The following is a 25,020-nucleotide window of genomic DNA, read 5'->3' on the forward strand; positions in this document are numbered from 1 at the left end:
GGATGCAGAAGTTTTTTTCCGTTTTTTTTTTTTTTTTTTTGGGGGGGGGGGGGTTTCAGGGCTGAAACCGTCGATGCGTCGAGCGACAACCAACAAAAAAAAAAAGAAGAAAAAAAAAAAAAAAAAGGTGCAGCTCGGATGTAGATGAATTCAAGAGCTCCGATCAAAACGGAGATGTGTGTGTGTGTGTTGTTTTTTTTTTTGTGTGTGTTTTTTTTTTTTGACAGACATGTGCAGCCTGCTGCTGCCCCCGGGTGTTTGACACGTCGCAGTGACACAGCAGGGAGCTCCGTACGTGTTCGTTATCCAGATGACTGACAAGTCATCCGGCAAAAAAAAAAAAAAAAAAAACAAGCTCGTTAACGGCGTCGTTTCACTGTTTATGTGGACGGAAACATGTGTTGGCTCTGCTGCTGCTGCTGCGTCCTCGTCTCGGATTGAATTCCTTGAGTGATGATACTGTCAGGTTCTCCTGAGGGGTATCCCCACTTTTACGCAAGACGCAGACGCGAAACACACACACACACACACACACACACACACACACACACACACACACACACACACACACAACAGGGCGTTCCTCCCAGTTGTAACTTTACACGCAGTAGTATGTGCTTTGTCAGCAAAAAAAAAAAAAAAATGAAGGGTCCGCAGTCAACTTTTAATAATCCTCATCTTTTTGGAGGCGTGGTGTGCAAATCCAAACTTTATATTAAAGCTTTATTTTTTTGTTGTCGTTTCTTAACACGCAGAGATATGACACACAAAACCAAAGATAACTTTTTTTTAAAGTTAAAAGCAAAAACAAATCCTTGGATACAGATGTAATGCTTGCTGGAGCTTATAATAACACGTGCGCCCTACAGAGACAGGAAGCTTCGCGTAACTTAAAAAAAAAATATATATATATATACGAACCGCTCTTGTTGTTCTTAATCAGGTCAAGAAACGTAGTAAATGTTAAAGCCTCATTACCTTTGATGTGTTGTCAACTTATTGAATTCATCCAATCCGTCTGACGTGTCTAACAGGTTTCCTATTGATACCAAATGCACGCGCAGCAGCACGTTTCTACCCAAACATCAACATCCCAAACGAAACGTTACGCGGACAGATGACAGATGACATTTGTTTTTAAAGTCACGAAACACTCCGGTGTTAAATCAATCAAAGATCAAATGGGTTGATTACCAGATAAATCACAACACTTCAGCAGTACCTTGATCCATCGACCTCATCGCGTGGTACTGTGCCAGCCTCCAAGTCTCTCTAAACATCTGGAGAGATTTAAAAAAAAAAAAAAAAAAAAAATGGAAATAAGAAAAAAAAAAAAAAAGGTAAAAAGTTAAAAACTCCTTCTAAAAAATCATAGCAGAAGAAACTTTTCAGTTAAAACAGGGAAAAGAGAAAAAAAAAGAAAAAGAAAAGCTGCGATGTACGGCAGCGCGCGCGCAAACTCTTCTCTCTCTCGTCTATCTTTTTTAGAAAACATGCAGCCGCGTGAAGCTCCAGCAGCGGTTCTGGTATGAAGTCCCCCTTCCTCGAGCTCTATAAGGATTACTTGAGTATCAAGGAGCGGGCTTCCTTCCCCCGCTCTGGGTGTTTATAATGGTCCAACGCTGTAAAATAACGGGATTCCCTCAGTGTTTCCTCCTGTTTGTGCGCCTTTGCCATGGAAACCTGGAGCCGGTCCATGTCGGAGACTCAGGGCTTTCCTGCAAAAGCCCCACACTCAGGAATCCATGACGTCTCTCCGGCTCCTGCGCCAAGGCATTTCTGCGGCTTCTCTCAGACAGTAGCGCACAAGAACTTCATTGTGGGGGGATGAAGAAAATTACTGTAGGGACACTGTAGGAGAGAGAGAGAGAGAGAGAGAGAGAGAAAAAAAAGCTGGGAGGTTTTGATTACATGAAATTGACCCAACATGGTTTTACTGGATTTTTTTTTTTTTTTTTCTTCTTCTGTCTGGCAAGTTGCATTTGTAAAAATAAATAAATATATATACATATATAAAAAAAGACCAGAGAGGACCAGAAAATTCTTCTTCTTTTCGAGTCAAATGGTTAATTTAGAACATGGAATATAGAGAATTCCTTTGTTTCCACTGTGGGAAGAGGTTACCGGCCGTTTCCATGCCGTAATGGGAATCTGCAGCATCTTCCGATGGAAACACACACACAAAAAAAAAAAAAAAAAAAAAAAAAAAAAAAGGCTGAACAAGACTTTCACTCCATAATGTGACCCCAGTCAGGAGGACACGTTCTTGAATTACAGCGGGAGTTATATAACTTAACGTCGGAGGGGGATATTTGGGATTTAAACTCGAGTTTTCTTGACAGATGCAAGAATCAAATAAGTCGATTGATGGAGGGAGAGTACCTGAGGTCGTAGAAGTCAACGCGGTCGGGTTTCTTTTGCTCCCAGACTTGATCTTCCTGGAATAAATCCCATAAAAATTAGTTAAAAAAAAAAAAAAGAACAACTGAATTTCTTGCGGCGCAGTTTTTTTCCCTCGCGAACCGTCTCGTAACACTTTGAACGATCCGTCAGCAGATCCTCCGTCAGCAGATCCTCCGTCAGCAGGTCCTCCGTCTTTTTATTTGCTGTTAATACGAACGGACATGTTGAAGGTGTCCAGCAGATCCTTTGAAGTCCTCGTGAACTTTGGGGCCTCCGCGGATTTGAAACCGTTTTTTTGTTTTGTTTTTCCATACCGCCTGAAACGGCGCCCTCTTGTGGTATTCACGACGTCGGGACTCCAAATGTTCCACGAGCCTCGAGGTCCACGAGCAAGCTCTTTTTTTTTGGGTGGGGTTGGAGGTGGAGGTGGAGGAGGGATGTTGAGCTAATATATTGTAAATTTTAGTCACGTAGAGTTCGTCTTTGTAACTTAGATAAGATTTTTTTCACAAGTTAACTGCTTGAACTTGCACACGACATCCAGTGAGTGGCAGTCATTTATTTTTTTATCAACCCCCCCCCCCCCCCTAAAAAAACACAACCATATAAAGATGTGAAAACAACTTAATTTGATTAAAATAAAATAAAATAAAAAGAAGCTTTTTATTTTTTTGTCTCCGTAGTTCAGGTGCTGAACCTCGGCGTAACCCCGGCGACCGATCACATGCTGTCAGCCCCGAGGCCATTCGTAGGAAAATGTGTGTACTTGAGAGAGAGGAGGGGGGGGGGGGGGAGGAGGAGGGAGGAAGAAGGGGGAGGCGGGGGGGTGGAGTGTGTGTGTGTGGGGGGGGGGGGTAATCAGAGGATCTGTTTTGGATTGAGACATGGATTAGTCTTTTTGAGGGGGTGATGGAGGTGGGATCGGGGGAGGTGGAGGGGGAGAGGGAGGCGGAGGGGGGGCATCCAGCAGCAGCCTCGTCTACCAGATGTAAATTCCTCCGCTGTTACTGAGCTGTTATGCAACTGGAATCATGAATGAGTGAACGAACACGCTTTCAGAAAGGGAAACCTTCGTCCAGACAGCCGAGTTTACACTTCCGCTCCTTTTATTTATTTATTTTTTTTTTTTTTTAAGGTCTCACTTTTTTCCTAAAACTTCACGCAGTATTTTCCATCACTGTAAAACAGCTCATCGAGGTAAGAGAGTCGTCTGGGTCCCGCTCGACTTTTTCCAAGTGTAACGTGTGTGACCGAGCTTTTAAAAATCCGCAGCAGTGGAAATTCGATGTGGAAATGGCGCATTGTTTGGTGTCTCATGGAAAACTTTCTAAAGGAAATTTCGGGGAGGGGGGGCAGGGGGGGGGAAGGAAAGGTGGGAGGGTGGGTGGGGTTGTGTGGGGGGGGCGACGAGAGCCGTGGACTCTTGACTCCATGCGGGTCTTTTGAATTCGCCCCCTTAAGATCTCTCTTTTCCTTTTGCATCACCGAGTCTGAAAGGACTTAAACCGATGTCTCGGATTATCAACGCGTTAATGGGAGGTGTTACTTTTAGCAGACGCTAGTATCCCGCGTCGTAACTCTTTTTAAAACACGGGTTAGGGTTTAAAAACCCCACCTTACGGGATTTTGGGAAATACACTTGCAGACAATATCGAATGCGACGCTACGTCCGGCGGGCGGCTAATTTAGCTTAGCACAAAGACTGGAAACGAGGGGAAACGGACCCGCTGTGTCCGAAGGGGACAAAATCTAACGACCGGCGCCTGTCGGTCTCGGGACAGCTCCGAGGGTTTCTTACTGCGTAAAAAAACAAAAGAAAGAAAAAAACAAAAGGCTTGGACAGGTGGGCGTGGCCTCTGACATGAGTTTGTGACATCACAAACTTCAGGAAGTCCAAACTGCACCGTTGTGCGCTTTCGTTAAAAAAAAAAAAAAAAAAAAAAAAATTGTAAACACCACGTGCGGACCTTTAATACTTCCACCGGTCTTCAGAGCAGGACTGCAAGCACATTAACTCAAGAATTTGCGGATCGGCCTTTATAATGATGTAAAAGCCTTTAGAAGAAGAAGAGGAAAGAAAAATGGCGGTCGTGTTTAATAATTATCAGTAGATGTGAGGCAAGCGGTGCGGTGGCCGCCGTGACCACTACTGACAACGCTGGCATGTCACATTGTGCAAACGAAGAATCTTTATTTCCCTCCTCGCCCACAACTCCAGATCCCTGGAAAAGAAAATCAAAAAACGCCCCCCCTCCCCCCCCTCCACCTCTCCCCTCGCCCCCCCCCCCCCCCCCCCCCCTGAATCGTGTAAAATGAAGTAATACGTTCCATCAACATGGAAACTACATACGTCAAAAAAAAAAAAAAACTAAAAAAAAAAAAACTGAAAACCACATCGTTATGTAATCTGATCGATACTCGAATGTTTGTAGAAAGAACTTTGAGTTGTCTTAAAATGTCCGGTGGAAAAAGCGGCAGACGAAGCTCGTGGTTTTTTTTTTGTTTTTTTTTCCCCTCCCCGTCTCTGTTCGGCACCGCATTATGAAATCCTAAAAAACAATATCACACACACACACACACACACACACACACTCACTCACTCACACACACACACACACACACACACACACACACACACACACACACACACACTCGTCGACACAACTTTTTCCTCTCTCTCTCTTATACTTCGAACTCTGCAGGATTTCATTCGGCGCGTTGGACGTCAAGAACGAAAGAGGAATCAACTTATTTCAAACAATTAATTAATCGCTCGTCTTTTCTCTCTGAAGGTGAAACAAAAGTCGGATCAAAATCCGATTAAAGTGATTCGGAGCGCTTTTTTGGGGGGGCGGGGGGGGTGGAGGATGGGGGGGTGGGTGGAGGATGGGGGGTGAGGGGTCGTTTCGACACTCTTATGTGTGCATTTCAAGGCCGTAGCTATAAATAGAGGAGTTGTGGTTTTTTTTAGCCAATCAGATGCGACCCAGAAGCCCAGCTGACCTCGTGAGGTCACGGCCCTGCTCTTCTGAATCACGTACTATTTCTATTTTTTTTTTAATTTTTAATTTATTTTTTTTACTTTTCACTACGTAGCGCAGCAACCCTTAAAAAAAAGAAAAAAGTTCGTACTGTTGCGTGTAGCGTGTGTACGATTGGGGACGTGCGACCTTGAACTTTGACCCCTGCTCGGGCCGTATCCCGTGGCGACCCCCCCCCCCCCCGTGGAAAAAAAAAAGTGGAAAGCGTCCAACGTTTCGACGCCGTTTTGAGCGCGTCTTGTCGTTCAACGCGTTTTTATTTTTGTGTTTTTTTTTGCACTCGACAGCGTGAACGCGATTTAACGCACTCAAAACAGCGACGAGTGCAAAACGAGCACACGAGCAGAACATCTGGAAAACGGCATAAATCTTCTCCTGGCGTACCGCGCGGTCGTACGGGCGGAGGTCCGTGTAGGAAACCGTTGCGGGTTTGAAGCCCGCTCGGCGGTGGATCCTGAAAAGCAGATCGGCGAGCAGATCTCTCTCGTCTCGTCTCCGCCGGGAGCCTCGCGGAGGAAGATGTTTTCCAAGCTGGAAACCAAACTCCCGTCTCCGAGTGCCAAAGATAAAACGCAGCGACCATGTGATAATCACCCTGGAAATGTTACGCAACAGCTGCAAGCTACCAGCTTTTTTTATTTTTTTTATCTTTTTATTTTTTTTGAATTTTTAAGCCTTAAAATCCAAAAGTAAATTCGCTTAATGTACTTTTGATTGCATTGCAAATTTGGCTGTGAACCAACGTGTGTGTGTGTGTGTGTGTTTGTGTGTGTGCGTGTGTGTGTGTGTGTGTTTGTGTGTGTGTGTGTGTGTGTGTGTGTGTGTGTGTGTGTTGAGGTTAGCAGGCAGCGTCTCCCTTTAACTCCCGGAGTGGAATTTCACTTTTCATGGGATTGATTAAGTTCAACGGTTTCTTTATAAACGGTTTAACTTACGCATTCAGGCAGCGGGACCAGAAAGAAAGAAAGAAAGAAAGAAAGAAAGAAAGAAAGAAAGAAAGATAGAAAGAAAGAAAGAAAGTTGGACGCAGCGTTTAGTTTTAATCTGAACATGCAGCACTGAGCTTTCAAACTGCACGTTGAAAAAAAAAAAAAAAAAAGGAAGAAGGGAAAAAGTTTTATGACTTGAGAAGTCGAGTCCAACTTCGAAACCTCCTCTGGCCTGAAATGCCATGTAAGCGTTTTATAGCTTCGTAAACCGAATGCACGATAAATAAAATCTGAGCAGATTTAAAAGAAAGATGTTCCTTTTTTAATTTATTTATTTATTTATTTATTTCTTCTTCTTCTTCTTCTTTCCCCTTTTTGATTTAAAGTTTGAGACTATATGGATATTTTGTTTGGAAACATGGAAGGAAGTGAGCGTGATCAGGGACTCCCTCCTCTGGTGAGAGAGCATGCAGCCTGTGTGTGTGTGTGTGCGTGTGTGTGTGTGCCTGTGTGTGTGTGTGTGCGTGTGTGTGTGTGTGTGCGTGTGTGTGTGTGTGTGTGTGTGTGTCCTGTGTAAACTCTCACCTCATCAGGACTCGTAGTGGAAACGCAGCCAGAAGAACTCACTGATTGATTTTACATACAAACTGCGGATCAGTTGGTTTCGGTCCAAACTGGAGTAACGAGAAAATGAAAGTTAGGAGTTTCATTCACAAATAAAGTGTTTTGTATTCGTATAGCAGCGCGAGTCCACGAAGCCGTATTAGGCAAACTTCTTATTAAAGAAAAAAAAAAAAAGATACTATTAAATAAATAATTCGTTAGTGACGAAGATGACGAATGCGGAACAGGAAGTTCACCGACACATTAAAAAAAAACGACCCCCGCCAAAATAAAACGACGGAGAACAGATTGTTTTTGTTTTGTTTTGTTACATTTGAAGAAACAAAACAAACATATTCCAAATCAAGTCTCATTTTAGGCCTGAACCTTATGATACGGAGAAAGTATCAAGAGGTCAAAGGTCATGAGCTGCAAACCCATTGAAGAGTGACGTGTTGAGACCAAACCGCAGTTTATTGTCCTTATTAAGCAAATCAATGAGGAATATTGATGATAAATGAAATGTCTGCAGTTTAGTTTTAATACTTGTAAGTCGGCAACCTTCGTTTCTAAATCTTAAAAAGACAACAACCTCAAGATAAGGTTCATTTCTTAAGAATAACTCGAAATTTGTTGCGCTCTGGAGCTTTATTGTGATTATATAATAAAACAAAACAGCAACTGCAGCTGTAAACACTTATTAGAACAAACAAAGGTGTGTTAATCCGCCGCTGAAAATAGTTCCCGACAAGCTTACTGCTTGAAATACGTTTACTCAGCGGTTTTTAGCGCATCATTGGGTCACTAAAAAAAATTACAAATTAAATATGCTCGTTAAGATTTCAGAGCTACGACGTGGGAGGAAAAGTATTGAAGAGAAGGAAAAAAATATAGAATATAAATCAGAAAACTATAAAACCAACCTTGAAAACATGATATTTATTAATCACCATCACCATCATCATCATCACAACATTGACATCAGCACAATTCTCCCTTTTTTTTGTTCTGCTCGCAATTGACATCATTTAAATAAAAACATGTTAATAAATAAAAATAAAAATAAACAGTTATTTTTACAAAAGCGAGCGGAATCATTTTTTAGTGTTTTAGCATCATTTTAATTACAACATAAAAATGTACAAAACAAACAAACACAAAAAAAACGTGTGCAAACAGCTGGCTCGGGGAGGTGGGGGGGGGGGGGGGTTAAAAGGGCAGTGTCGTAAATACTAAAGAAATGCTGAGTCGTGGCATCCTCTGTTTTGACACATCAGGTTAGAAAAGTCACCTTTTTTTTTTTTTTTTTTTTTTTAAATAACTAAAAGAAGTGACGCCGTGGTCGTGTTGTTATTTACAGTTCGTCGTTACGCCAGCGGTGACGTGAAATATGAGGCGTGTAGCTTCCACTTATGGACAATATTCACATTGTATTAGCGAGTCGTGTTTTTTATTTTTTATTTTTTTTTAAAGTCACAGCTGGAGGTTAGTAGCAGTGAGACGTTAGGGCGCCCCCGACAGGCCCGGGAGGGCAGAGCGGGTCACCGGTGTTTACTCTCAGTTATGGCTTTTAGGTCACTGTTACAGTGAGTCATCATGCAATGCTGAAAAAAGCGTGGCCGCCGCCACATCAAGGGGCTCCGAGCGTTCCCCGCCCGGCTGAAATGTCCGTCTACAAATAACCGAGCGCTCCTCCCGCGGCCGGGTTCGGCGACCGCGCTCCGGCAAACACTGACGACTCCCGTACGGAGAGAAGAAGAGAAGACGAGAGGACGGATTTAACATCGCGGGGTCATCATGCGAAAATACAAGTAACCGCCACCTCCGCCATGTCGGGGGAGGACGGTGGAGAGGGGAGGGGGGGGGGAGGGGAGGGGGGGGGAGGTTGACGCACAAACAAACACAAAACCTGCAGACGTGTGTCTTTATGCAAAGTCTAGCCAGTAAACTTTTTTTTTTCCTCTCTTTCCTAAACCGTATAATTTTCAAACTCCCATTTTTAGAAATCCCCGTTTGAGGACGATGTGAACAAAGTCCTCGGCGAGGTCGCCACGGCAACATTTCTCACGACAAAAAACAGATCTGACCCGTTTTCTGGATGTTGGCGCCGACACATCTTCGAGGTTATAAAACAAAATATATATATTTTTTTTTACCGAACTGATTCTGTTTTGTTTTTTTTCAATTCATTAACATTCAGCTTTATTTTATTTATTTTTCTTTATGCTAACAGGGCTGCTCACAAATAAATAAAACCAGGTGAGTCTGGTCAATTCCCACAATGCACTGCAGGTCCACGCACGCACACACACACACACACACACACACACACACACACTCTCTCTCGGTACAGTCTGTCTCCGTCACATCGGACCGTCACGACAACTTAAAAGGGGGGAAAGAATCCATGTTTGACTCTCTGGCGACGACCTTTACCGTTTCGTTTTTTTTTTTTTTTTTTTTTCTCCCACAAGGAAACGAGGCCGCAGGATTTTTTTTTTTTTTTTTTAGGACGTCAGCTTGGAGTAGTTGGGCGGAGAGAAGCGTCGGCGCAGGTACTTGAGGATGTAGAGCGGCAGGCAGCTCACCAGCGTGATGACGGTCACCTTCCACAGGAACGACACCGTGGCGATGAAGTAGACGTCTGGCGGAGGAAGAGGAGGAGGAGGAGGAGGAGGAAGGGTCAGAGGTCAGAGGTCAGGACACGGATATACGTTTTTTTTTTGTTTTGTTTTTTAAACGTCTTTTAACGGTTCGAAGTAGAAAAAGTTGAATCGTAACTGTTGTTCAACCAATTTTATCGTAAAAATATTTTTGGAAAAGCACTCGGAGAGTTAAAGCTGCAGTTCGGACGGTTTGTCTCCCCCTACTGTCAGCGAGAGGAAATTACAAAAACCTTGTTCTCCAACCTTTTTTTTTCCCCCTCTGAGAGCTACGTTGACAAAATAAATGTGTTCGGTAAACTTATATATATATATCTATATATATCTATATATAGATATATATAGATATATATAGATTTATATAGCTGGAACTTCAACCTGCTCCGAATTTAGGAAAAAAAAAAAGAAACGTTTCAAAAAATGTCCATTTTTAGTGTGAACTACTCGTACGACACAAGAATAGCCTTTAAAATCTATTCCAGTGACTCGAAGAGGGAAGAAAAGTGTCCAAAAAAAATAAAAATAAAATAAAAGGCTCACTTGACCGCATCCCAGTCATGATCCTCAGCGGTCCAGATCGTAGGCTGGAAATGAAACTCCACACCCCACATAAAGCTGAAAATAAAAACTTGAAGGGCTCTCGGTCGGAGGATTGTATACGTCACGAGTCTGAATACGGCTCGGCTAAAAGTGGCTCGGGTAAACAAATGCCCGACGCGTAACGGATTGAGATTAACGCCGACAAAATACGCTTTTCTCCTGCCGTCAGGGCTGTTTTCCTTTCTTCCGATGGCTAGCCTGGTTTTTTTTGTGTGTGTTTTTTTTTACCGCCGGTCTGACTAATTGATGACGTGTTTCGGAGCCACCAAAAAGGCTAATTTACCGACCCGTGTTATTTTTGTCAGGTTGGATTTGTTATTGAAGACGATCACGCGTGTCAGATAAAACTCCACGTTGAGGAACGTTAACCGGGCGTATGTACGGCATCATATTTATGACTACTATAATAAATTACTACTGTACTTTTATCATAGCGTAAGAAAAGCTATCTTGTAGCCTCGATTTAGTATTTCATGGCCTCGATTTATTTTGTATTTTGTGGCCTCGATTTAGTATTTCTTGCCCACGATCCCATTTTTTCCTCTCTCTCTATGGGCTCTCCCGGACTCTGTTGTTTTCTGTAATGTTCCCCACCAAACTCCCCCCCCCCCCCCCATCCCCTCCCTCCTCCTCCCCCCGATAAACACGTGAACCTCGGTTGTTAACAGGAAAGTAAGCCGACCGTTGGCATTTCCTCTCTGACACCGCGGCGTGCCGGAGCCTCGTCCACCCCAGAACAACTTGTCAATACACTCACCTCTGAACTTCCTAATATCCAGCATACCGCCGGCTTATTGTACACCGGAGACCGCTGAACGCTGACGCACTATTTCAAGGTCAGCCTGAGCACAACAACATCAGTGCGCGGTGAAACGAAAAGCCGAGGCTGCATTTGATTTCTCGTCTCTGTGACGCCGCGACAGGCGGCGTTTGCGTTTCAGGGCCCCGGGGCGATACGGACCGAAAATCACATCTACTATCTGTCTAATCGCGCCTCGGCTGAGCAGAGCTACGCGTGCACTTTAATTAACACAAGAGTGTGATCGAAATAAAAAAAAAATACAAAAAAAAAAAATACAAAAGGCGTTAAAAGAAGCGGGTCGGTTGTTTTCAACATCTAAACAGCCGGACGCGTTCGGGCAGGAAGCGTGTCGTGCGTCTCCCATTTCCGGCTCACGGCACCGGTTGTGTTATTTCTGCCGGCCGCCGGGTCGACTCACCGATGAACTCGTGCAGGAAGACGAGCGAGGCGACGTAGCACGCCAGGCTCAGCAGCTCGCCGACGATCATGAGCCAGTGCCACGTCTGGATGGTCAGCGCCACCATCAGCAGCTCGGTCAGGATCAGCGACGTGAACGAGATGGCGACGATGTGCACGAACTCCGACTCGAAGAGCAGCAGCGCGCCGTACATGATGATGCTCCCTGTGGAGGGGAGGAGAAATAAATAGATAAATAAATAAATAATAATAAAAATGTAAAAAAAAAAAAAAAAAAAACAGGCCACAGACACAAACGACGACTCAGCAGAGCTTCTATTGAAAACATTTAGTGCAAAAATCCACGGGAATTTTTTTTTTGCAAAATTTAATCAAACAGGTTGATTGAATTTCGATCAAATATCGCAGTTATTTTTTTTTTAGCTTGCGATTCAAGCGTCTGATTTGATATCTTCTATACCGACAAAACAACCCGTACGAGTCTGAAATCCATTTCCCGGCGCAGCTGTGTCTTTTGCACTGGACATCAATGATTCACTGCGTTCCCATTTATCATCCCCCGAATCATCAGCGGGGTTCGTATGAACTCCCTCTTACCTTGATAGATGCTGATCAGGACCCATATTAGAAACGTCTTGAAAGACAGCGGCCGTCCCTGCGGACAGAAAATATGACTCATGAGTCTCCGTGGCTGCACGGCAACGAGTGCGGCGTGCGAGTGCGCGCCGTCCGTCGGATACCTTCAGCAGATCTTTATACAACTCCGGGTACAGCATGGCCACCTCGGACTTCACGTCTTTGTCCAGCACCAGAGAGAAGACGGGGAACATGGTGTACATGGTGGAGTAGCTGAAACGCACAACAAAACCCAGTGTGATCAATTTGTCCCAGATTAAAATGGCACGGGATGTTTTGGTGCATATTTTCATCCCCCCCCCTCCCGCCCGCCCCCCACCACACTTCGACGGGCGCTTTAACACAAGAGGGAATTCCAGCGAGACGAGGGGCGGCCAAGATGCTCTGCCGATAAGTCGTCTCACCCGATGATCAGGAATCCTTGGTAGAGCGGCACCGAGGCGAAGTAGAAGACCGAGGAGAAAACGGCCTGAAGGGTGAGACGAACAAAACAAAACAAAAAAAAACAAATAAAGAACAGACACGATACGTTATTTATTCTTCTTTTTCCACGTCGACGCTCTCAAAAGGCCCGACCTCTCCGAGCGCTGCAGATGGAAACGGCTTCAAAAGGAGAATATCGCTACCACGTGCAAAATTGAAAGGATGACCTCGCTGACTCATCACTTCGTTAAATCCCACACACATACACCAAAAAAAAAAAAAAAGAAAGAAAGAAAGAAAGAAAAGAAGCTATAACCCCCCCCCTCCCTCCCCCTCTCGCCCCCCTCCGTTGTACCGCATGCCAAGTATTGAGCTGTCAACTAGTCAGGCCCCCCCCTCCTCCCCCCGCCCACCTCCACCCCCCCAACAAAAAGGAAGAAACAAACAGCTGCAGCTGCGGTCGGTGATAATGTTTGACATGTGGAGGAGGGCCTCCCTGAAAACCCCAAAAGGTCCACGACGCAGTGAGTCATGGGCCCGTCCCTCTGCAAGCGAGCGCCGAGGTTGGACCGGGACATGGGAATTGGACGGGGAAGGTGGTGGGGGGGCGGGGACGCTGGATGAGCGGTGGTGGTGTGTGTGTGGGGGGGGGGGTTGATGAGGCTCAGAAGGGCACCACGGGCTGCCTCCTCTTGAGTCATGGTTTGCACCCCACCCGTCCATGACCGCCCCTGAAAAACATCTGCCCGCCTGCCTACAACTCCCTCCCTCCCTCCCCCCCGGTGGTCATTAGCCGTTCGCGTCCTCACTCCTTAAAGTAGGCCTACATACAAGTAGGGTGCGTTTAAATAGTGTTGAAAAAAAAAAAGATATCGGTTGACTTTGATTATTTTGCCCAAGAAGTGAAAGTAGTTTTTCTGTTTAACGCTCACAATAAACACGCCGAGCAGCTTCTGTCCGGCGGCGCTCGGTGAAAAATAAACACTTCTGTGTGGACGTGTACAACTCAACAGCTGCAGCGTCTGATGTGAGCTGAGTGCAACGTCATGTCGGTAAAATAAAATGCCCTCCCCCCTCCCACACACACACACACACACACACACACACACACACACACTATAATCACAACCAAACCAGAAGCCGTATGCAACACTTTGACAGAGCCAGAATACTTAATGTGTCCATAATCATTTCACCATATTTTTATGGCAGTTGTGGCATGTTCAAACAATAAATAAATAAATAAATATTGACTTTCTTTGACGCTCCGGTACCACAGCAGCTTAACCGCGTTTTGGACGATTAAAACATTTGAAGGTTTTGACGTTGTAAACTTTTTTTTTTGTCGTGACAGCTTTGCAAAACTGGAGAATTGAGCCATAGCAACAACAACAACAACAACAACAACACCAACAACAAAAAGGAAAATACTGGTAACTCGTGAGAGTGTTCGGGAGTCGGCGTCTACCTGCATGGTGCTGATGCAGAGGCTCCGGTGGATGACGAACTGGCTGAGGGCCGCGGACCTCTTGTAGCTGTTGCGCCCGTGGACCATGAGGAGACGGCCCAAATGTTTGAACTGAGTCACGGAGAAGTCGGCGGCCAAAGACGCCTGCTTCCCTTCCTGTCAAACATACAGAGGACAGAGAGGACAGTGAGGACAGTGAGGACGGGCTACCAGGCGTCTCACCTCAAAAAAAAAAAAAAAAACAGTGTATCAATTTGTTATTGTTTCGATTTTTTTTTTATTTTGAAAACGTCTTCCGCTGGTTTGGGTGGAGCTCAGCTATGTGAATGAATTTGATTTTGTCGAAGTAGCGGTCAGAGGAAGAAGGAAAAAAAAAAAGGTTGGAGACCCCGTGCCGTAGATTTTGGGTATCGTAATATCTCGATATGACATAAGTGTCGTCTTTCTTTTAATGGCGGTATTTTTGTCAATAAACGAATTTCTTAATCGACCGACAACAATCATTCAAACTTTTTTCATCCCACAAACTAAAATAGGTACCTAATAGTACTTTCTACGCTAAATTCAAATCAAGATTTATTTATTTTTTACTGGGCGTTATTTTTAAAGCGACAGTGGATATTAAATCTTCAGAAATGAGGCTGTTGTTACTTTAAATATGAACAAACTTACTTCTACAACGCACAAGTGTATAATTTTCTGCCGCTGTTTGGCCTCTAACATCTCTGATAGTAGTTTGCGAATAAAGAGTGGCTCCACTTTCCACGTCCATATAATGATACGGAAAAAAACTATAGTTGATAGAATTCTTTTTTTAAAGATTCAATATTGAAAAAACTTTTTTTTTTGGTTCATTGGACAAAAGCGTTTCTCCACTGAGCATGTTCAAACCCTGTGAGAGTCTTCTCTGCATGTTTTCCTCCGTATATCCATTTTATTTTCAGTCATAAAATTTGATTTGAAAGGTGTAGTAAAAATCCAGGAAACATGAAACGTCTACAGATAAAAGCAGGGTATCCCGTGGGTCCCTCGTTTTCCTCCCAAACACTTCCAACTTTTTTTAAGGTGAATTTGGGAAATAGAAAAAAAAAAAAAGTGAATATTTGTGTGGAAAAGTTTTGTCTGTACTTTATGCATTATAATTGAATCGCAATAGACTCGCGGCCCCAGAATGATACGTAAATACGTATGTATATAGCTGAAAAAAACATAATAATACAGTACAACCCAGACAGGTTGATGGGTGGGATTATAGCATCCACATAAGTTTAGGTTTCTCTTCAACAAAACCATAAAATGTCATTGCTGACTTGTTTTCAAGCCGTTTTAAACCATTGTGATCAGTATTAACTAAAAGGCCCCTTTTACAGGCAAAGTAATAACACTTCAAGGAATATTTGAGCTTTTAATGGGGAATATTCTTATTCGCTTTTTTTTTGTCCAAAGTTAGATTATTTGGAGACAAAGAAACAGGCTTTTACCAAATGTTAAATAAAAAGCAAAATATGTCAAACTTGTCACGCTTGAAGGCCCGTGTCCGAGTAAACTACCATCTCGACAGCGACCTCACAGACTACGACTTTTACTCGAGCTTAACGGCATCCTGTCATCTTTTTGCTTCCTCTGCTCGGACAATAGATCCTCACAGAGAGGAATCATCTGTGCGCACACGTCCATCTACAGCTCTCCGAACGGGGAGAGAGATCTTGACAGGAAACGCAGAGCAAAAAAAAAAAATCTGTGAGAGTGGCACGTCAGCTCGATGCGATGAGACGGACAGAGTCTTACTTTTCCCTCCACTCCCACGCCACAGTCGGCTTCCTGGATCATGCTGACATCGTTTCCTCCGTCCCCTAAGAGAAGACAAAAGCCACGGAGGTGTCAGGATTCACATCAGTGACAGAGAGAGCGAGTCCAGCCGGCATTTCACAGGACACTCCTTTAAATTGGCCTCGTTAGGAGATCCGAACGACAGCCACCGAGAGGAGAAAGTGAAATTCTGATGACGATACGCCAGAAAATAAAGATATTAATACAAATATCGTCACAACACCATTAAATTCCATATTAAATGTTCTCGTACTTATGGACGGACCGATTCGGTAAGGCATTAAACAACGCTTTACATCTAGGAAATAAGAGGAATTAATCCTTGAACTAGTCGGGTCAGTTATTTACACAGAACGTGTGAACACAACATATGATGAACATGCTGAGTGCACATTAAGGCAATCCAAACAAAGTTAAGCAATAAAAAGCAAAATAAAAACCCCTTTTTAAAAGACAAAGATTATAGCAAATTACCCCATCAAAAGAAAATAAAAAAAACAACTATTAAAGCCTTAAATTAGAGCATTTAAAAAGCCAACTCACATTTATCTAATAGCCCTTAATCAATCCGAATTTAACAGTCAAATATACTCGATCATCAGGAGAGAATAACAAGCCCCCTCCAAAAAAAACATAGGTCATTAATACTGTAAAAAATAAAATAAAAATAAGAATTAGGCCTAATCACATAAAAAATAAATGCTTTCGAAATCGAGATTTGAACACCGAATGTGAAGTGAACGGCAATAAAACGTCACGAAATGTCCCCGAGGCCCTCGATGTCATCTTCATCCTCATTAACCGACAACTTAATAAATCACCACCAGCACATTTTAAATAGTCCTGTTTTAATTGTGGCACTTAAATGAGCACTTCTGGTGGGGAGGCAGTTTGTGGCTGACAAAAAAAAAACAACAGAAAAAAAAACAGTACAAATGAAATAACTGACTGAATCCACCCGTTGGGACCGTTTGTGTTTCCCACTCACCGACAGCGCAGGTGAGTTTGCCGGTGCGCTCCTGCAGCAGCCGGACGATCTGAGCCTTCTGCGTCGGGGTGCATCGGCAGCAAACCACAGCGGGACACTGACACGCCAGCTCCATGAACTCGTACTCGTAATACTTCAGACAGACCTGCGACAGAAAAAAAAACACAAACATGTAACCGACGTCGGCCTCGACTCGAAGCCTTTTACAGTTGGAGCTCCTGCTGTGTTTTTTTTTTTGCAGAGTGACTCTCGACCACAGACGCCACTTCCTTTAGGTGGAAGAGGTGTTATCGGGGCTCGCACACGAGGGAACATGTCAGAGCTTCATAAAGTGAGATAAATTGGTGAAGGGGGGAGGGAGGTTAAGAGGGCGCCTTTACCTCCAGCGAGTCCCCCGATATCACCAGAGCGCAGTCATGCTTTCTCCTGAAAGCGTTGAGCTCCAGGTGGGCTTCCCCTCGTGTCGTCACCTGGGGCAACGAAAAACCACATTTCTATAAGAGGCACGCGTACGAAAAACAAAGACGACAATCTGTCAGGCTCGGCGTGTTTTCTTACTCTTGATTGTTATCAGACTGAAGAATGGCACGTTCGAGCAACTGAATAAACCAGCTACGCATGCAACTATCTAAATGAAAATAATAATAAAAAAAAAAAAAATTATAGGGCTGCATAACAGAAATATTCAATAAATGTAATGTTTGAACTTAATAGTTTTCTCTCATCAAATATGCATGTGTTTCATTTCTGCTACAGAATAAGAGAATAAAACCCTGTTTCTGTTTCATTTGGATAAATTGTATTATCGTGTCGTAACCACGGTGACGCACACGCGTCACCCTTCTTTGAGTCCGTTTTCATTATATTGATCTGGCGTCGGTATAACGGATCATTAAACTGTCACCACAGGAGGAAAGAAAGCTGTTGCACATCGTTACGCATCACATCTGAATACATCTCACGTTTAAAAACTACAACGAATCATCCTCCACGACGTAAAGTAACATAAAAAAATAAATAAATCACAATGGAATTATATCAAAATTGCACTTAAAGTCAACAAAATATAAAAATACTCTATTGTAAAAATGTATAGTTGTAATTATGTATCAACAAAGACTTAAAATTGCACTTAGATTTGCATGTAACTCAATTATACTGCGATATAAACGATTCATCAAATGTTTGTCTCGGTGCTTATAGATGCTTATTAAGGTGTGTTTGAGAGGTTACCAAAAATCTTAAATTGGAGAGGGAAACCTGGAGGAAGCAGGAAAATATAGTGAAATAGAAAAAAAAAAAAAAAAATCGACGGCGCTTCCGAACAATCGCGTCCGCTTCAAATATAGACTTCAAAAAAATGCACCGAAAATGCAGCTCTGACGAGGTGCGACGTTAATCTGTCGACGGTATGAATATCCTTCAACCGCTGACTATTCACACGTCAATCCAAAGACCGGGCCACCAGGAAACTAATCCAGATGTATGTGTAGCGGGCCCAGTCAGCGCCCCCCCACCCCCCTCCCCCACCACCCCCCCCCCTCCGCTGGGACTGAGGTTTTCAAGCCGTGCCAGACCATTGTTATTCTCTTCCAGTGACCGCAGTTGTACGCAAGTTGTAACCTTCCTACATGGCAGGAGCTCCTGCTGCTCTGGCGCGGCTCCAGAAAGGGGGGGGGGGGGGTGTCGTGTCGTTGGGTGGGGGGAGGGGGGGTGTCGTGGGGCGGTGGTGGTGGTGGGGGGCTTTCAAAAAGCAGCTAGAGAGCCCTGGAAACCTGCAAAACAAATTAGGAAGTGAAGCCCTGTGCGTGTTCCCTCTGGGAGTGGTTCGGCTGGTTTCTCCTCTCTCTCTCTCTCTCTCTCTCTCTCTCTCTCTCTCTGTGTGTTTGAGCGAGCGGCCCGTTTGTTCTGTCCGACGGTGGCTTGGATGCTTTTCGGGGCTCGTGGGAGGTGATTTATTCAGCTGTGGACGCTGGCACCGGGGCTGCCTGCGTAGTTGCGTGGGGGGCCGCCGTGCGGCCGCGAGCTGACGGGGCCGTCGGTCGGGAAACTTGAGATGAGCCCCGTTGTAACGTTAAAAAAAAAATAAAAAAAGAGGAGTAGGAGGAGGAAGAGTCATTGTCGTCCCGCTGCACTCACCGGTCTGAAGATGTGGATGTCCTGGTTGCGGGTGATCAGATGGGCGTTCTTGGCGGTGCACGTGGCGGTTTCCAGCTTGTCTCCCGTCAGCATCCAAACCTGCTCGAAGAAAAAAAAACAAAACGAAACGCGTAGCTGAGAGATCAAAATATACTCATGCTGATCTTATTCGGAGTCTTTTGCATGTTGTAAGTTGTCGATTTGAAGCGTGAAAGTTCACCGCCTGTTGCAAAGAAGACACGATTTTCATCCCGTGAATATCTGGTTCTGGTCGCCCTCCTTCCTTCCTACTTGACGTCGACCTCGGGGTCATTTCAACCGATCGGCTCGCGACGAAAACCGGTCGACACTCTGCGACCGCTGCAGCTACTTAAGTCTCCACCAAACTTAGTTTTTTTTCCTGAGCGCAGTATATTTATAAAATTGTTTTGATAAACGTTCTGCGTCGAATGCTAAACATTTGCGCTCGTCACCGTCACCAGCCGTCCAATCACAGCGAAGGAGAGGCGGGACAAACGCCGGTTGGTCCGCCCTTTCAAAGCAGCTGTGCCAGGCGCTTAATATGCTGAATACGAGCCTAGTTACCGGACTGTAATCACGCCGGAGAAAACTGAAGCTTTGAGCAACAGCTTGTGCAGCGATGCCAGAAAAATAATCTGAATAACCACCAAAAAAAAAAAATAAGTCTGAACTTCATTGGTTTGGAGTTTTATTTGCTCAGGGTTTTTTTTTTTTTTTAGATATGCTCACTGCTTCCCTTTCATTTCTGACTCCGCTCTGCACACAGCATTGAAATATGGCTTTTGAAATATTCAGTAGTAGCATAACTTTCCAGAAACAATGTTCTTTTTCCGATCGATGTTCCACAGAACACGTGCAGAAAAAAACAACAACTAGTTCCCAGGAAAAATGTTGGCGGCGTAACGCTGGAGTTTGGTTTTAATTATATTTTTGTTCAATGCCATGAGCAGAAAAAAATAAATAAAATTAAATCCCTTTCACCTCCGCTGTACTGAAGTGGAGAAAGAAATTTCTGCACAAACATTATATAATATTATGTAGTATTATGTAATATTATGTAATATTATATACGGATAATACAACTACGGCTTTATTCACTGGAGTGAAGCTTGTTCACACAGATAAATATGCAAAACATGTTTCTGTGGTTTGTTTTGTTAGATTGTTGCTACTGCAAGTTATGTGTACCCCCCCCCCCCCCATCCCACACACACACACACACACACACTGACCTTGATGCCAGCGTTGCGGAGGATCTCCAGGGTGGGCCGGACGTCGGTCTGGAGCTGATCCTCCACCCCGGTCAGACATAACAACTCCATCTCCATCTCCAGGCTCTCAATCACCGTGGCAACCTTCAGAGAGCGGTCGTGGACGCTGAGCTTGGCCTGGATGTAGCGCGCCTGGGGAGCAGCAGGGGAAGACCGTGAGTGGGGGAGGCTGTGAAATTAGCCGTGAACGCGGTGGGAATCGTTGCGAGACTACGAAGCGGCCCGAGAACAGAAAAAGAGATTATATCAACGTGGAAGTCGGGACGAGGTGAAAAAAAAAAATCAGGAATGCCTCAAACAATGAGCATAAATCTGCTATGTGCATGTTTGTACCCACAAAATGCACTGAAACTTTTACATCAGATATCAAAGTTTTGGTTATTGCTATAAATTCTCAGTTTGTTGTCAAGCAGTCCTGGAAACTTGTCATGTTTTACAACGCGGACACAATCGATCGGTTGACGCCCATCTTCGGGCGCTCCGGCTCAGAGGAGATCTGCGACGGAGATAAAAAGCCAAAACAATCCTGAGTGTGACTCACGCTGGAACGCAAACTCTGTGTGTGTGTGTGTGTGTGTGTGTGTGTGTGTGTGTGTGTGTGTGTGTGTGTGTGTGTGTGTTTGTGTGTGTGTGTGTGTGTGTTTGTGTGTGTGTGTGTGACTCAGCGGGTGACTCACTGCTGCCCACCAGATCTGCTCGCTCAATTATCCATTTCAGTAATGGGCCCGGGGGGCGAACGATTGCAGGGGGAGAGACGGCCCTGCCCTGCTCAAACAATGTGTCGGGGCTAGTGTGTGTGTGTGTGTGTGTGTGTGTGTGTGGGAGGGTGAGGTGGAGGGAGGAGGGGGTCAGGGGTTAGTCTAATTACCCAAGAACACACTTTGACATTTAGAAAATACTGAACATGCCTGCTCAAAATATCAATCTGCATCTGTGCTGCTTGTCAGCGAGCAAATGTTCGATGTCATTTGACCGTCTCGAGATATTCATCACGCCGTTTTTCCTCACTGGTTCACAAGTTGAAGAGGTTTTACGAGACTCTGAGCACCGAGTGGCTGAGTAGGCTTTCTTCTTATACTTCGGGATGGATCTGAGACCCAGCCTCTGGTGTAGCCTTATAGGCCGCGGAGATATACTTGGACGTAGCTTCCAGGTCTGAAAAATGGTTCCGATGCCGAAGCGCCTTAAAGCTGCAATACCACCGAGTGCCACTAGAGGTCGGCTTCAAAAAAAAGCCTCCGTCTCCATAGACTCCCATTCAACTAGTCTCATAAAATTCTCAGTTATCTCGGTGTTGTTAGCTAAAGTCGGTCCTTCTTGTTAGTTTTCTGGAGGTTCATCTGAAAATAATCCCTCATTATTTAAAAAAACAAGCTTCAAAAAGCTGTGGGGTTTTTTTTTTGGGGGGGGGCGTGTCTGTTTGATTGACAGGCCTGTGGTGCAGTCAGGTTACAGTTATCGGTGGGCGGGACGTAGTACTGTTAGGTTTCCAATTAGATCAGTCAGATCCACCGCTGGCTCCTCCCCCTCCAGCTCGTCCAAATATGGTCACTTCCGTCTCCAAACTGCTCCGCACTAACAAAATGGCTCCGGCCAAAATCCGAACTCGAGGCTTCATACCGGCTGTTCACAAACCAACGGGTGACGTCACCGCTTCGTTTCCGCTTTTTGCGATATATACGCGTGAGCGGTGGAGGACCTGCAAAACTAAATGGCAATAAGTCCGACACCATTTTGTCCGTGGACGGAGGGAAATGCTGAAAATATATGACGCCGTGTTTTGTCCTGCGGTGATCTAGGAATCATCCAAAGTAGTGACCCCCTCGACTGTCGCCACACATCAGGGCAAATCAGGATGTTCTAATGGTTTCACTGTTCCTCTGGTGCGCCCTCTGGTGGAGCCCTCCAGTAACGCGTGGAGCACAGAGGCAAGTATGCGAGCGACAACGTTCACAAACGGTTCAAAAAGCCAGTATATCTCCGGCCTCGGATCGCTGTGGATTAAACTAATGAGCGGAAGCTGACCTCAAAGTCTTGATACTGTTCCTCCGTCAGCGACTTCTTGGAGACCACAAGGACCCTCAGACCTTCTCTCGCCATGTTTCCACACTAAAAAAAACAAACAGAAGACACAATGACATCTGGATTCAGCAGGTTACAAAGTCTATCAGTCTGGCGGGAATTTAATCCACTATTATTATGTTTGCATTACAAAAAAAAAATGAAGGAAATGTACCTCCTCCTCCAGCCAGTCATTATACTGGACAATGCCGGCCATCACCACATCGGCACCCTTCATGTAGAAAGTTATCTCTCCTGTCGATTCATCCTGGAACACAATTTAATAAGCCTATAAAAACCTCACACATCCTATAATGAATCACCAGTTTATAGGATTTGAATACCCACGAGGTCCGAGGTGCACATGGACTAGTCTGTGATTTTTACGTTGCCTAGAAACGTATTTTGGTGTTCACAGGAAGGTTTCAGAAAAGTGTTTGAAAATATTATTGCCAGGAAGGCAAAGTTAAAAAATCTCAGGCTTCCTGAGTTTATATCCCAGCCAACAAAAATAAAGTTAGTCATCAAGACTTAGTCAGAGGTTAGAAGGGGAGGTTGTTCTCAGACAATAAGCTTTAATATGAATCTGTTAGTCTTTTGTTTTTCTAGTTAAAACCGCTGCCAAGTCGGAAACACCTTCATCAACCACTGGCCTCCTTTCACTGAAACTCAAATGTTTGAAGCAAAAGCCCAAAATTAAGGAAAGTCAATACACTTTGTTTAAAATGTATAATAAAGCAAAATGGGCAACGGAGAGACGACTAAACACAATTAACTAAATCGCACTGGCACTCACTCGCACTATGATGCCCATCCTCTTGCTCTCATAGGTAAAAGGAAATATCTGCAGGATGGTGAAGTTCAGGATCTGGCCAGTAGGGGTCCGCAGCTGCATGGAGGACTGGTCTCTCCCCACCAGAGTCAGGCCGACACTCTCAGTCCACTGCACCAGCGACACCTAGCAACGCCACAGAGCAAAGGCTTTAAAACACTGACACTGAGTATACAGCACAGAAAGGTTGAAACACTTAGCTGACTGCTTCAATTTGATGTTTTTTTTTTCTCTCCCCTCAATAAAAAAAAAAAAAATCAGAATTCAGGGACACATAGGAGGAAAAAAATTAAATAAAAAAGTGACCAGTTCTTGGGTTTATTATTATTCTCATGGTAAAACCCGTGATGTCAATATGATGTTCCATTACTTGAATTACCTCAGACAAACAGTGAGGGGCCACTTTGTCGAGAGAGAGAGAGAGAGAGCACAGTGACCGCTTCGGCTTTAATCAATAGCTTCGAGCATTTTCAGCACTTAAGAGTATCGATTGATAAACTGGGAAGATGTCCATTTCTGGAACTGAAAATATTGTCTCTGCTCGATACTTTCTGAAGGACACGACAGATGACATCCATTAATACAATAGGAACTTGTGTGTGTGTGTGTGTGTGTGTGTGTGTGTGTGTGTGTGTGTGTGTGTGTGTGTGTGTGTGTGTGTGTGTGTGTGTGTTGGAGATGTGGGGGGTTTGGAGGGGGAGGGAGGAGTGACATTGCCCAATAACTTCCAGACCAGAAGCCAGATCACGTAGCCAATTCATCATCCATCTTCTGACAGGACAAATAGCAGAGGAGCCAAATGGACACAGATGAGAGGGAACAAAAGGAGATCTCGCTGTGTACTAATTTAAAAAACAAAACACAGATTGTGTGGTTTCAACATTGACTTATTTTGGAAATATGTGCGGCGTGGAGTCTGGCACTTTATGAACGTCATGAAAAGCTACCACGATATTTGTCATCCAGGTTGGGAGGAATGAGGAATATGCTGCTTAGTCACGGTCTATACAAATTATACTTGGATCTGGCATCCGCCACAATAGAAACCACTTTATAATAGCAGCGGACGGGTACCGAATGATTCGGTGTCCAGCCGTCTAGACACAGAACCAGCACACACGGCCGACAGGATTTTTATCAGGAGAGAATCAAAGTGGTTCAAGTATCAACACTTCTCGGTAGATTGAATCATACAAAATAATGTCACATCAGCTTTGAACGTATTATTTTAATATTCCCCGCTTTCCCGCTCCAAGTCAAATTTCAGAGTGCCCGAGTTTCACTGACTCAAAAAAGCGGAAATTTCATGACCTGTAATGAACAGACAAGCAGGCAGCCAATGTGCTGAGCAGACAAGAAACAGACACATTATTTTAGTCCCATCAATTTTCAGTACAAAACCCTTCACCGCTTTAACCTACTGCACAATTACGATCGCACACAAATAGACCTGCGAAGCCTCATGAACACACTGAGCCTCGTGCAAAAGACTTCATACGACGTCATAAGAAGCCAGCATGCTTCTCCTGTGTCTGATAGATCTATAGCACTTTTGGAAAACTTTACATTTTGCTTTTCTTGTTTTTAAATCACCCGGTCTTTGAATTCATCATTCAACATCAGGATAAAACTACTTTAATGAAAAAAAAAAAAAAAAAGACCACAGGAAAACATTATATTGTGACAACTAAAATTTAAACACGCAAACTAAATTCCCCTGCTATTCCCTGACCCGTGGCAACCCCTGATATTAACATATGATGAGCAAGAAATCCTGCTTTCATTAGCATATGGATGGTGGTAAAATGTCAGTTTTGATGACAGTAGTCAAAAAAAGAAAAACCATGCACTCAACAGTCACTGACATTGCGGCCGTTGCACTCGCAGTCAAAA

The 25,020-nt window shown here is 44.2% G+C and overlaps 1 protein-coding gene across 1 annotated transcript in view; it reads right to left on the reverse strand.

Annotated features, from left to right (window-relative positions):
• Positions 1 to 7,900: 7,900 nt before the first annotated feature.
• The window catches only part of LOC138193672 (probable phospholipid-transporting ATPase IIA), a 31,890-nt gene continuing 14,770 nt past the window's right edge, over positions 7,901 to 25,020 (reverse strand). The window contains exons 15-28 of the mRNA XM_069141842.1: positions 23,092 to 23,253; positions 22,471 to 22,563; positions 22,260 to 22,343; positions 20,196 to 20,366; positions 18,943 to 19,041; positions 17,184 to 17,273; positions 16,804 to 16,948; positions 15,774 to 15,838; positions 13,986 to 14,141; positions 12,499 to 12,563; positions 12,199 to 12,307; positions 12,056 to 12,113; positions 11,460 to 11,663; positions 7,901 to 9,620 (exon numbers count right to left, since the gene is read on the reverse strand). Coding sequence (XP_068997943.1) covers positions 9,484 to 9,620; positions 11,460 to 11,663; positions 12,056 to 12,113; positions 12,199 to 12,307; positions 12,499 to 12,563; positions 13,986 to 14,141; positions 15,774 to 15,838; positions 16,804 to 16,948; positions 17,184 to 17,273; positions 18,943 to 19,041; positions 20,196 to 20,366; positions 22,260 to 22,343; positions 22,471 to 22,563; positions 23,092 to 23,253 — 1,638 coding nt within the window. The 3' untranslated portion in view covers positions 7,901 to 9,483. The remainder of the gene's footprint in view (positions 9,621 to 11,459; positions 11,664 to 12,055; positions 12,114 to 12,198; positions 12,308 to 12,498; positions 12,564 to 13,985; positions 14,142 to 15,773; positions 15,839 to 16,803; positions 16,949 to 17,183; positions 17,274 to 18,942; positions 19,042 to 20,195; positions 20,367 to 22,259; positions 22,344 to 22,470; positions 22,564 to 23,091; positions 23,254 to 25,020) is intronic.

The sequence above is a fragment of the Embiotoca jacksoni genome, unplaced genomic scaffold (genome assembly GCF_022577435.1).
Source record: "Embiotoca jacksoni isolate LCO1_2020_lvr unplaced genomic scaffold, fEmbJac1.0.p SCAF_91, whole genome shotgun sequence".
NCBI lineage: Eukaryota > Metazoa > Chordata > Actinopteri > Embiotocidae > Embiotoca > Embiotoca jacksoni.